Source organism: Fukomys damarensis, unplaced genomic scaffold (assembly GCF_012274545.1).
Source record: "Fukomys damarensis isolate Sample0158 unplaced genomic scaffold, DMR_v1.0_HiC HiC_scaffold_23, whole genome shotgun sequence".
Lineage (NCBI taxonomy): Eukaryota > Metazoa > Chordata > Mammalia > Rodentia > Bathyergidae > Fukomys > Fukomys damarensis.
The window spans coordinates 1,870,849-1,883,203 of record NW_022900935.1 but is presented as its reverse complement, the minus strand read 5'-3'; the positions used below and the strand labels follow the sequence as shown (position 1 = coordinate 1,883,203).

At 57.9% G+C, this 12,355-nt stretch overlaps 1 protein-coding gene across 1 annotated transcript in view; it reads right to left on the bottom strand.

Moving 5' to 3' along the window:
- Crocc (ciliary rootlet coiled-coil, rootletin) overlaps nucleotides 1-11,191 on the bottom strand; it is a gene marked incomplete at its 3' end in the record, with an annotated part of 25,673 nt that extends 14,482 nt beyond the window's left edge. Inside the window, 11 exon segments of the mRNA XM_033767966.1 lie at nucleotides 2-105; nucleotides 366-449; nucleotides 891-987; nucleotides 1,383-1,619; nucleotides 4,054-4,160; nucleotides 4,779-4,944; nucleotides 5,027-5,088; nucleotides 5,157-5,240; nucleotides 5,327-5,503; nucleotides 8,435-8,589; nucleotides 10,004-11,191. Of these exon segments, the coding sequence (XP_033623857.1) occupies nucleotides 2-105; nucleotides 366-449; nucleotides 891-987; nucleotides 1,383-1,619; nucleotides 4,054-4,160; nucleotides 4,779-4,944; nucleotides 5,027-5,088; nucleotides 5,157-5,240; nucleotides 5,327-5,503; nucleotides 8,435-8,569 (1,253 nt within the window).
- Between the last annotated feature and the right edge of the window lie 1,164 nt (nucleotides 11,192-12,355).

Below are 12,355 nucleotides of genomic sequence, written 5' to 3'. Positions count from 1 at the left end.
TGGAGTCCTCGGGCCCGACAGCCCCCGCAGGCTGCCATCGGAGGCATCGGCCGTGCGCTCTGAGCTGCTGAGCTGCACGCCGCTCTCAGGGTCTGACAGGGCGGCCTGGGGGAGATGGAGAGGCAGGAAAGGGGTTAGTGTGGCAGAGGACGCTTCACCAAACAAAGCCCCTTTCCCGAGAGTGACCTTGGGCCACCGCCTGCCTCCACCAGCACGGAGCCCTCAGCCCTTCTCGCAGAAAGCCTGCAGTGAGCCTCTACTCTAAGACACTGGGGAGCCATCTGGGCTTTGACCCCGCCAGATGCCCAGGCCCCCACCCACTTGCAGTTCACCCCAATGCCTGGGGGCCCGGGCTGCCTGCACACCTGTGCCAGGTCCCTCAGGGTCTGCTGCAGCCCCTCTCCGTCATCAGTCTCAAGGGCCACCTGCCCCTGTAGCTGCAGAGACTCCTGGAGTGAGACAGAAAAGATGGACATGCCTCGTCCTCTCCCGCTCTGGTCATGTCCTGGGTGACCCCACAGCAGCTCACTGCTCTCACTGAGTGGAAGAGGCCCAGAAAGGCCCAGAGTCCTGTCCCATCACACAGACCACTCGACAGCCCGGCTGGGCCCGCAGAAGGGGACCGAGCCCCGGGCGGCCTCCAGTGGGGAGACAGCTCTGTTCCTCTCGGGACTCTCAGGCCTGTGTGTACTGGGGATCGAGCTGCAGGGCCACTGGATGGAAGGTGGTACAGATGCTGAATGTCCTCACACTGATCCTACACACACTGTGAAGGGAGGCAGCCTGAGTGGGACCCCGGGTGGCCCAAGCAGCCCAACCCTAAGCCTGTGTCCGTGGTCTCACCAGTCCCTGGACTCTGGCCCTCTACATCCCCGGCAGCAGAGTCTCACCAGGGCCTCCAGCTTCTCCGCCAGGGACTTGTTGGCCCGATCCTTCTCCAGGTTCTGGCTCTGAAGGAGCTCCACTGCCAGGGCCAGCTCTGTCACGCTGCGGGTGGGGAGCAGCAGAGGTGAGTGGGGGCCCTGCCCCGCCCCTCCTGCAGTCTGCCAAGCTCTGCCCTTCACATTTCCCCATAACTAAGCCGGGACCCTAGGATCCACCTGCCCAGCTGTGTGCTTTGGCCGAGTCCCTTCTATCTAGGTGTCAGACTTCTCATCTGTAAGATGGGATTGTGGTCACCAAGTGCAGTATCTCCTGGAAAAGCTGTCCGGACTTGTCCAGGAAGCGGGACTCCAGGGCACACGTTCTATCAGCGGAGGCTGAAGTACTCGTAATGTGCCCTGGGCAAGGCCCGACTCTGTTGAGCTAACACCACCACCCCTGCAAAGCTCTGGGTGCCCTCTGCAGGAAAGCCAGCTTTGAATGGCACCCACACCACCCACCGGGTGCGGAGGCTGGCTTTGTCCAGGTCACTCTGTGCCTGCTGCTGGGTCAGGTCCTTCTCACGCAGCACCTGGTCCCGGAGCTGTTCCTCTAGCTGCGTTTGCAGCAGCGCCTGCTTTTCCAGAGCAGCCTTGGCTCGGCTCTCAGCCAGCTGCAGGCCGGCACTCAGCCCCAGGCTGGCCTCCTGCACAGCCCGTGACGTCCGGGCCAGCTCCCCTCCAAGCTGCAGCAGGTCCCTGGGGAAAGCACAGGAGGGGATGCGATGGAGGTGGCTTCCAAGGGCAAATCAAAACTACACTGGGATGCCATTTGTCACTATCAATTGGAAAACAACGAAAATGTCACACAGCGCCCAGTGTGAGTGAGGCCGTGGGGAGAGGCCCTCCCGACAGCCGGTGGGAGGGTACAACCACAGTGGAGGGCATTAGGGACAACTGGGGAAACTAAGAATACAGGGCCGGCCGGGGATTTAGCTTAGTGGCTCTGCCACCTGCCTTGCAAGTACAAGGACCTGAGTTCGAACCCTAGTACAAAAAAAAATATAGGGCCCTTTGCCCCCAGCTCCACCCCTAACACTATATCCTGCAGAGAAACCTTGGCACAGGAGAGTGACCTCTGTTCACATGGTTCACGGCAGCACAGCTCCCGTAAAAATTATTGGTGACAACCTAACCATCCATCCAAAGGGGACTGCTGCTAAGTACACGATGGTCCATCTGCTCAAAAGCTCTGCAGCAGAGGAAACCACAGGGAGCTCCTCCTAGCCTGCTGTGGAGCTGACCCTCAGGGTAACGAACAGGTGAGGAAAGCACCTGCTAGAACTGCAAAGATGACATTCCACCCAAGGTCAGTACACAAAAAGGACGGGTGTGTGTGTGTGCGTGTGTGTGTGTGTTTGTGAAAGAGACAGGAGAGGGAGAGGGAGGGAGAGAGAGGGAGAGAGAGAGAGACAGAGAGAGAGAGAGACCAAGCCACTGGGGGCAAAGGCACAAGTTAAAGGATACCACAGGGACATAGCCAGAAAAATCCAAATCATGGAAATCTCTAAGAAAAACTGTTTCCTCAACAAATAGGTTAATGCCAGGTGTGGTGGTGGTCATCTATAATCCCAGCACTCGGGAGGCTGATGCAGAAGGATTACCATGAATTCAAGGCCAGCCTGGGCTACAGAGAGAGACCCTGTCCCCACCCCCAAAAAGGTTAAAATAGGTTTAAAGTTCTAAGAAAAGGCAAGAGAGAAAAGGAACAAGGAAAGAGAGAGAAGCAAAGAAAGAAAGAAATCACATTTGTGAATGTCTATGGCTTCTGAATCAAATTATAAAGATAAACTGTGAAGCAACCTACGACTCTCTGAGTCAAAAATACGGACACTATCACAGTAAGAAAAAACTATTAATTTTTAAAAATTGTGTCTGAGTGTGTGGTACTGGGATTGAATCCAGGGCCTTTACTCTGAGCTACATCCGCAACCCTTTCCAATAAATTCTTTGTTTTGTTTTGAGACAGGGTCTCACTATGTAGTTGAGACTGCCCTGGAACTCACTATGTAGCCCAGGCTGGTCTCGAACTCAGCAATCCTCCTGTCTCAGCCTCCCCAGTGCTGGAATTAAAGGCATGCGCCACCGCGCCCAGCTCTTCTTCAATATTTTTATGAGACAGGTCCTCGCTAAGTCATTAACTTGCCCAGGCTGGGCATAAATTTGCAATCTTCCTGCCTCAGCATCCCAGAGTGCTGGATTACAGGAGTACATGACCAACCCCAGTTTAAACATTTCTTACATACTGCTTTCTTGCTTCCAGGTGCCCGCAACATGCTGACAAGATGACTGCCCCCACTGCCCACAGAAGCCCCTGCACAAAGCCAGGAAGGACCAGGCTCTCTGCTGAGGAGTCTCCTTCCCCTTCGCTTGCTCCTCCTCCAACCCCACTGGCTCCCCTTTTTTCCTACCCCCGGGCCTTTGCTCCTGCTGCTTCCTCTACAGCAGGGCCCCCAGCCCTGCCAGTTATCCTACCCATCCCTGAGGCTCTGTACAAACCCCACCTGCCCCCCAGTGTGCTTTCTGACCTCTCCACACTCCTCCCTTCCATCTTTCTGAGCCTCCGTGACATCTCCTCTGTCCCTCTGTCCTGGCACTGACCAGCCATTTCCTCAGTACACAACTGGCGGGGGTGGGTATTGCTGTTTTTTTTCACCATTAGAGATTGTGAAGTTCTTGACAGCAGAACTTAACATTCTAGGGCCGGAGATTTAGCTCAGTGGTTCCACCGCCTGCCTCGCAAGCGCAAGGTCCGGAGTTCGATCCCCGGTACAAAAAAAAAAAAAAAGAACTTCATGTTTTTGTAAGTTAAAAGGAAGAGCTTTAAGTTCCAATTTATCCATTTCCTGGCTGCTGCATGACCCTGGGAAGACCACTCAACCTCTCCGAGGCTCAGTACGCTCACCTGTAAAACAGGGAGTGTCACGTTCCTACGTCACCGGGACACTGACTATCTGATGAGCCCAGCTCCAGCTGAACCCCGTGGTACTAGTGCAGCAGTACGTGTGCCTCTGCACCTCCACAGGCCTGGCACACAGTGGGTGAGCCGAGCCGAGCCGGACCTGGAGGCCAGGTTGCCGCCACCAGCTGTGGCAGGGTCTCCGTGAGCCGCCCCCAGCCAGCCGGGCCTCACCTCTCCGTGTACATCTTCGCCTCGCTGACCAGCCGCCGGAGCCCCACAACCTGCCTCCAGAGGAGCAGTAGGCGGCTGTGCTCACTGCTGAAATAGGCGTTGAAGGACTGGAGGGAAGAGGTGCCCGGTGAGGGGCTGGGGGAGGCCGGGCAGCTCCTCTCCCAGGCCCCTATGTCTGACCATCACGGGGTGGGGGGCACTGGCAGCAGGGGGCGCTTCCTGCAGTCCCTCAGGCACCTCAGCCTCCTGCTGCTCTCACCCAGGGTGCTGGGTGTCAGCGCCTCCATTGGCTTCGAGAGGTGAAGGGGATGCGCAGGGAGCTGGGTCCTGTGTTTGCATCCCAGGGGCCAAGGGACCACCGTGGACAGGCTGCTCATCCCCCTCCCTATTTATTTTTTGAAGGCAGTGAGAGCTGGGCACTTGCCTACCTTGGGCAAGGCCCTGGATTTGATTCCAAGCACCAAAATTTTTTTTTAATCGCAAATAAATGAGGATAGTGACAGCATCTACTATCTGCTGCCTGTACGAGAGCTATGAGAAAATGCGCGCATGGTACGTGTGAGGGAGGCCCACTCGCTGGATGAGGACCCAGCTCCTGCTAAGCAGAGCTCGCCAGGCTGATGCTCCTGCTCCCTTCTCCAGTCTGGAGTCCTCACCACCCAAGCACCCCCTCAGGCTGGCCCGCACACACCCATGCGACCCCCACCGAGCTGGCCCAGCAGCACCTCCTCCTCGCGCCTCCATGCAGCCTCCCGCTGCTCCAGCTCCTGCCGGCTGCGTGTCCAGTCGCTGGTCACCTTGCGTATGTCCTCGCTCAGAACCTTGTTGGCCGAGCCCACCTGGTCCAGCTGTTCTCGCAGCATGGTATTCACCTGGGCCAGGCTGGCACTTCTGGGAGGGAAGATGGGGCCCATGAGCATCCTTGCTCGCAGGCCGGCCCACCAGCCCTGTGCCCTCCTGGCTGCACCCTCACCTCTGCTGTTCCTCCTCCAGGCGGAGGAGGGCGCTCTCCAGGTCTTGGCTGTGCTCCGTGTCCTGGGTGGGAAGGGGAACATGAGGGCTGGCGGAGCTGAGGGTCTGTCCCGCCTCACCCTGGCACCCACCTTCAGCCTCTGCCGTTCCAGCTCCGTGGACCGCTCCAGCAGCTGCTGCTCGAGCTCTGAGCACTTGGTCTTGTACTGGAGAATCTGGGGGAGGGCGTGGGGCAGATATCAGCCCAAGGGGCAGGACACAAAATCAAGGGAGGGCAGGTGTGAGGAGTGGGTGGTCTGACCTTGGCCTGCAGCCGCTGCACCAGCTGGGCCTGCCGCTGCTGGCCCTCCTGGTAGGCCTGCAGCTTGCGCCGGTAGGAGGCCTGCTCCTCCTGAAGCTGCCTCCGCAGCTCCACACTCTGCCGAACCAGCCCCCTGGGCTCCTGAGTCTCCAGCTCCCCGGACTCCAGCCACATCGCCTGCAAGCAAGGACCCTGGATGAGTCAGGCACAGCCCTCTGCAGGGGATGCCAGACTGGGCCAGACCCTCAATGCCGTCCCCAGTCCTACTTTGTCGTGTACTGAGGCAACCCTCTGTGGCTGATGGCACCACTGAGATGAGGCAGTGACACTGCCTGCCTTTTGGGCACATGGTGGTGGTGGGACTGCTCGTCCAGGCGGCTCTTCTGTGCCCTGTGGGGCTGAGCGGTGTCTGGCTGTCGATGTGGGTTATGCTGTGCACATCCAGACTGTGGTGAGTTTGTGCTTCCTTGTGGTACCTCAGGCACCTGCCAGTCTGCGTGGGTTCTGGCCGAGCTATTTATACCCCGGCCTCTGATGTGCAGGGTCAGAGCCACGGCCCTCCCAGCCACACCTCAGCCCTCTCCCTCCATAACCTTTCATTGAACTTTCCTTCCAAAGGGAAGGGGGCTGCCACCAAGCTGGAGATGAAAGAAGTTTACCGTCTCCCTTAGCAACCGGGCCCTCATCCCCTTCACTTGTCCGGTTACCATGGACACCGGAGGAGTGCGAGGGCCTCTCCGCTGGGGCCAAGGGCCAAGGTCCACTCTCTCCTTCCTCATCCCACTGCCTCACCCTACACCTGCTCCTTGGGGACCTCGAGGACCTGTCCGACCTCTGGAAGGTGCTCTGGGAGCCCCGGCCTCTGCTTCCCTGAAGGTCAGGAGAGGAACAGGGCACCGACCCTCACACTGCCTCCCTTCCCTGGTGGCGAGTGGGCACATGCAGCCACCAGGGGTGCTGGGGGTGTGAAGATTCAGAATAACTTTGCTGACTGCCCCCAACCCAGGAAAACCCCAACCCAGCCTGCCACAAAACAGGTATGACTCAGCAACAGGCCTGGGCACCTGCCAGCACAGGGACAGGAGGAGAGCACAGGGAGGGAGCGTCACGTGGTGCACAGCAAGGGGCCAGGGGTCTCATCCCAACTCCAGCACTGACCATGCCCCTCGTGCCCCCCGACCAGCCTCGGTTTCCCCATCTGTGGACATCCCCTTCCAGAGACCTGCAAGGTCATACTCGTCTAGTCCCCCCCTCCAGGTTGGCCCCGCTGCGACATCTCACACAGAGGACAACTGGACCCCACTTTGGCACAAGATGGAACTTTCTAGATGAACGAAGATCCCCGCTGCAGCTGCAGCCCTAGCAGCTGTGTCCCAGCAGAGAAGGGATCAGTCATCTGCCACCTTTCTTCTCTTCCTCTGCCAACCAGGGGCAGTGCTAGCTTCACTGCTGCTCAGGAGTTGGCCTTTACAAGACAGCCCCTGGGGAGTGGGTTGGCAGAGGCCCAAAGCAGCAAGGCCCAAACCAGGGGTAGGCTGGCTCAGGGCCTGTCACCACTGACAATGCAGGACCCAGGCCAGCCTGCCCACCACACCCGCTGAGGACCCTGGGAAGAAGAGCGCTGTCCTGCCCCCTGCTGGGGGCCACCTTGGGCCCCCTAACCTCAGCAAGTCCCAACAAGCCAAGGGCTTGCCCGGGCAGACGGCTACCAGGACACAGCTTACCCACAGCCCCACAGACATGCGGACCTCTCTCCAACACACTATGCATAGACAGCCCAGCTCAGGGGCCAGGCCAACACCGTCCTGCCACCAACACAGAGGGCACCCTGGGGCTGCCCCTTCCCCACTGGGTCCCTTCCTGCTTTCCAGAGCACAGCTGCCCTCCGGAGCCTCTAGCCCAGTTGGTTCTTTTCACACCCAAGAAACAAAACTGCAACTCAGAGCCCCAGGTTGGGAACCGGGAAACCTAGTTTCTTGTCTTAACTGACTATGTGACTCCTGCATGCTTTCCCTCTCCGAGACTCTTACTTTGTCTTGTGTTAAGATGGGCATCACAATGGTCCCACTCTTGGGGTGTAAAATGTAAAGTGCCCGCCACATTCCTGGTTCACAGTAGGCACTCGATAAATGATAGCTACTACTACACTGTTAGGAAGTTTTTTTGTTTGTTTTGCTACCGGGGATGGAACTCGGGAATTGTGCTTGTGGGGCACCACTGAGATAAATTCCCAGCCCTATCACACTATTAACTGCTATTATCACCAGCTACACACACACACACACACACACACACACACACGCACGCACGCACATACACATGCACCACATATGCATTCCATTTGTGCTTGTGGGGCACCACTGAGATAAATTCCCAGCCCTATCACACTATTAACTGCTATTATCACCAGCTACACACACACACACACACACACACACACACACGCACGCACGCACATACACATGCACCACATACCTGCATTCCATCCCCTGTGCAGCAGCTCTCACCAACTTTCAGCCACCATCAGTTCCTCGAGATCACCAGCCATGAGCTTGGTGTTCCAAGGCAGACAGTGCACCAGAAGTATTCTACACCCTGAGCACCTACCTACCTCCCACCCCCGGCCCTGGGGTCCCCACCAGCCTGCAGCCCCGGTCCCTGAGGCACACGTCCTGTCTGGATATGCAGACAGGCTCGGTGTCCCCTTCCCTCCCAGCCCAGCCTCACCCCACGCAGAGCAGCACAGGCCTTGGCCCAGCCTGCACCTGCCCGCCCAGCACCCAGCCATGTCTGTGACCCCAAGGCCCATGGAAATGGGAGCCCAGGGAGAGGTCCAGGGCCTTGGAGGCAGCAAGAGCCTCTGGGGACCTTGTTCTCTGTGCTCCAACCCAGGCACCTACCTGCTACTCCACTGATCAGACAGCAGCCCCCAACTGCCGCCTCCACTGCAGAACCCAGCTCCCAGGGCGCCGCAATGGGCTCCAGGCCACTCAAAATGGCACAGCCATGATCTGATCCCTGTCTGCCTGGTGCCAGGGCCCAACCTGGCCCAGGGAGGGGCCGATCTGGAGTCTCCCCCAGCCCAGCCCCCAGCCCCAGAGCACCCACCCTCTCGTTAACTGCGTTGTACTTAATGGCGAGTTCATCGCGCTCTGCACGGCTCTGGGCCAGCAGGTCCTCCACACGGGACAGCTCCTGCTGCAGCAGCCGGTTCTCCTCCTGCAGCGACAGCAGCGATGCCATCTCCAGGGCCAGCACAGGGGCTAAAAGACACGGTTGGCTTCTGCCTGGATCCAGCAGGGCAACCTTGCCCACAGGTGCTCTGCCCACCCCGCAGGGTGGGAGGAGAACCAGGTCCCTGAGGAAGTGGCTTGGTCTAGGAGTCCACCCGGGAGCATCTCTACCCAGGACCACAGGCCCATGTTCTTGCTCCTTCCTCCTCTGGATACTATTCTTTATGCCTCAGTCCTACTCATCTGTAAAACGGGTAAAGCGGTAACCAGACCTTGCCAGAAAGAAGGCAGGCAACTCCTACAGCCAGGACTCAAGACAGTGTGAGTCAAGTTGCAAAGAGGAGGAGGAGAAAGTGCATGAGACTTCCTGCCTGGCCTCTGCCAAACCCCGGTCCAAGCGGAACCGCTCTCCCCGTTTGAAATCGCAGGTTCAGCCAGCTCACGCCTTCTGCCAGGAGGGAGTATGGCCTCCTGAGTTCAAGTCTTTACAGCAGGCAGTGCAACTCCCCACTTCAAGCTACAGCTCATAGGCGATAAATAAGTCTAGGCAAATCACACCATCCTGCCTCCTTCTCTGTGAAGTGGGTCTTCCATCAAAAGCTATGCGGGTCTCAGGAGTATTCAAAAAATGGATGCTGCAGTTTCTGCATCTTATAACTGGGGGGTAGGGGTGAGGAGAGGGGAAATGTGGGTGGTGGAAGAGGTGGCCCCTGGGCTCCCAGGCTGGGAGAAGTTGTGCGTGATAATCTCCCTGACCTGGGCGGGCAGGCTGCTAAACCCAGAGCCCCCGGCCCTGGCCCTGGCCCTGGCCCTGTCGGGCAAGCGCAGACCTTTCTCCTGGCTTCACCTGAGGAGGCTGCTCTCCAGGGTCTGCAGGGGAAAGAGTGAGGGTGTCTTCAGGGACCCAGAGCCCTGGACTCCCCAGCCTGGGAGGAGACGGGCAGGTCCTGTGGCCCAAGGTGTGGCACCATGAGGCCCTCAGGATGGACGACCCCAGATGGGGCACAGCCTGGGAGTTAGAACGGCAAAAAAGCCCCGTGGGAGGAGAGTCTCATGCGCCCCCTGCCCCAGGAAGGAGGCCTCCAAGGGCCAGAGAGGAGAACTGAACCTCAAGACCAACTCACAAACCCCAAAGAGGGAAGCACAGAGTGCTTAGGGCTATAATCCAGCTCCAACCCTAGGTAAGTAAGGATTGTGCTAAACCAGAAGCCACTCAAACCCTAAAATCAAGGAATAGGGGCCTCCTCACCCCTCAATAGGGCACTAGGTGGGGTAAAATGAGCCCTAGGGTGACCCCCACCCTAGACTTGCTGGAATCTGCAAGCTGGGTCCCTGTGCGCTCCCACCCCATCACCTCGCTCCTGGAAAGATGCAGCCACCTCTCACCACGCCTATGAGGCCCCCACCGCTCCCCTGAGCAGGGTGGGCACTGGCCCAGACCCACCTGGATAACGGTCTCCAGCGATCCGCCAGCCCCAGGTTCATGGGGGGAGTGGCTGTGGGCACCCTTTAGCCCCCTTCTCCAGGGCCCCAAACCAGCCCAGCCGGAATGCCCCGAGGCCAGGCTGCAGGGCTGAGCACCCGGCAGATTAAACTTAAATCCGGCGGTGCCCCACGTGACCACGCTGTGGGCGGAGCAGGGACTGAGCTGGGTGAGGGTGGGAGAGGAGAGGAGGGGGCAGAGGTGGAGGAGAGAGAAAAGGGATGGACAGAAAAGAAGGGGGCAGGACCTGAAGGCAAGGACCCCCCACACCTCCACCCTTCCTGGGCTGCTGGGTCCTAGAGCTCTCCAAGTGCAGGAGGCGGGGTCGGCAGCCCGAGGCGGGACAGGCCAGAGTCCCAAGCCCGCGGCGTCTTAGGGTTAGCTTCGCTGAGGACCCGGAACGGTCTCACAGGGCTGCTACACGGCGCTGGGATGGCCTCTCCGCAACAGGTGCAGGGCGGAGGACGCAGGCCGGCAGCTGAGTCCCCCCTCCCGCTGGCTGTGGCCGCACTGGGTCTTTGCCTCTCTGGCCTCAGGGTCCTCACGAGAAAGGTGGGCATAGTACTGGTCCTCGCCTCAGGGAGTTATCTGAGATTAAACAGAACACCTCTGTGCCTCGACAGCGCAGGACACGGTGCCGGGTTCACAGTGAACCCGTGACCTCAGGGTGCCCTGGGCTCCAGCTCCAAAGCAGCCCCCTCAAGAGTCCTGCTGAGCCCGGTGGACCTCAAGAAATCCTATCTAAACCCTGTGTGCGTGTGCTCTGTTCCAACGCCTGCAGCTCCAGCCACTCTCCAAAAACGGATTGAATTCTTCACGGGAACTGACGCTAGGGGGCAGCATCTGGTGGCTGGAAAGTGGCTCCTCCCTCCCAAAGCTCCTGTTGAAACTAGGTCCCCCACGCACGCTGAGAAGAGGATGAGGTTAGGAGCGGGTTAGGCTAGGCGGGATTGGGTTAGGAGAGGTTAATGCCTTATCAGGGTAGCAGGTGAGTGGGTTGCTGGCCAGTGAGCCCAGCCCTTCCCTCTCCTGCAAGGCCTGCTTCCCTTCTGCTGCCCTGTACGTTGACACAGCACAAGGATTGCCAGATGGGGCACCTAGTGTTGGACTCCAGCCTTCAGAACAGTAAACTCCTTTCCTTTATAAATTACCCAGTTTCAGGCTGAGGATTTAGCTCAGTGGTTCTGCCACCTGCCTCACAAGTGCAAAGACCAGAGTTCAATCCCCAGTACCAAAACAAACAAAACAAAATCAGTTTCAGGTATTCTGCTATAGCATCAAACATGCACTACGAAAGCCAGGCGTGGTGGCGCACACCTGTGATCCAAGCACTCTGGGAGGCTGAGGCAGGAGGATGGCAAGTTCAAGCCCAGCTTGGACAACTTAGCAATTTAGTAAGATTCTGTCCCACAATAAAAAAATTTTTAAAGGGATAAGAGAGCATCTGATCACCCTAACTGCAATCTGTGTTATGCCTCTTCACTGGATCTATGACCCTGCACCAGTGATTTCATTTCTCGGTTTCCTCATCTGTAAAATGGGATAACTGGTGCCTGATAGAAACATGAGACTTAAATAAGATGTCCTACTGTCCGTTATGTGCCAGGATATAGTATGGCAGAAGCTGCTATCGGTTCACCACAACCCATTTACGGTTCCTTTTAGGAACATGGCTAGAAGCTTAAAGTGGGATATGGCCGTGTGATCGAGCTCTGGCCAAGGGAGCTGAGACAGAAAAGACACGCGTCCTCGCAGACCCAGCAGGAAGCATTTCTGTCCTTCCTCATCCACCAACTCCAAGGCCTTGGGGAGACTGGGGCCACAAGCGGGATGGGGTCTGGATCTCTGAGTTACCCCATAGGAAGCCACCTGCTAAACACCCAAGGCACTTCATAAATGCAAAGCAGCTTTCCATTGTGTTAAGCCTCTGGGGTTTCAGGGTTTTGTTACCGCAGCAGCTCGTGTTACCTCATTACTACGTGCAGTTCAATAGGGACAAGTGTTGGTTATTACTGCTGCCATCGTGTCTGGGTCCATCTAGACTCCATCTAGAGTACTCAGTGGGACACAGAGCCCCTGCAGCTTGGTGCCACAGGTTGGCCACCCCTGTTCCAGATGCCCAGTTTCGGTGAGTAAACACAGGGGATAAGCCTTGAGCTCACTCCCCTGGCCCTCCAGCCTGCCAGCCCTCTTGCCGGAACCAGTCCCAAAGCCACCCAACGATCGCCCGTGAGGTGCAGCTATGCCAGTTGTTCTCACCACTTACCCCTTCTCTAGTCTTGGTTTACAATAAAAATATTGGCCCAACCATGA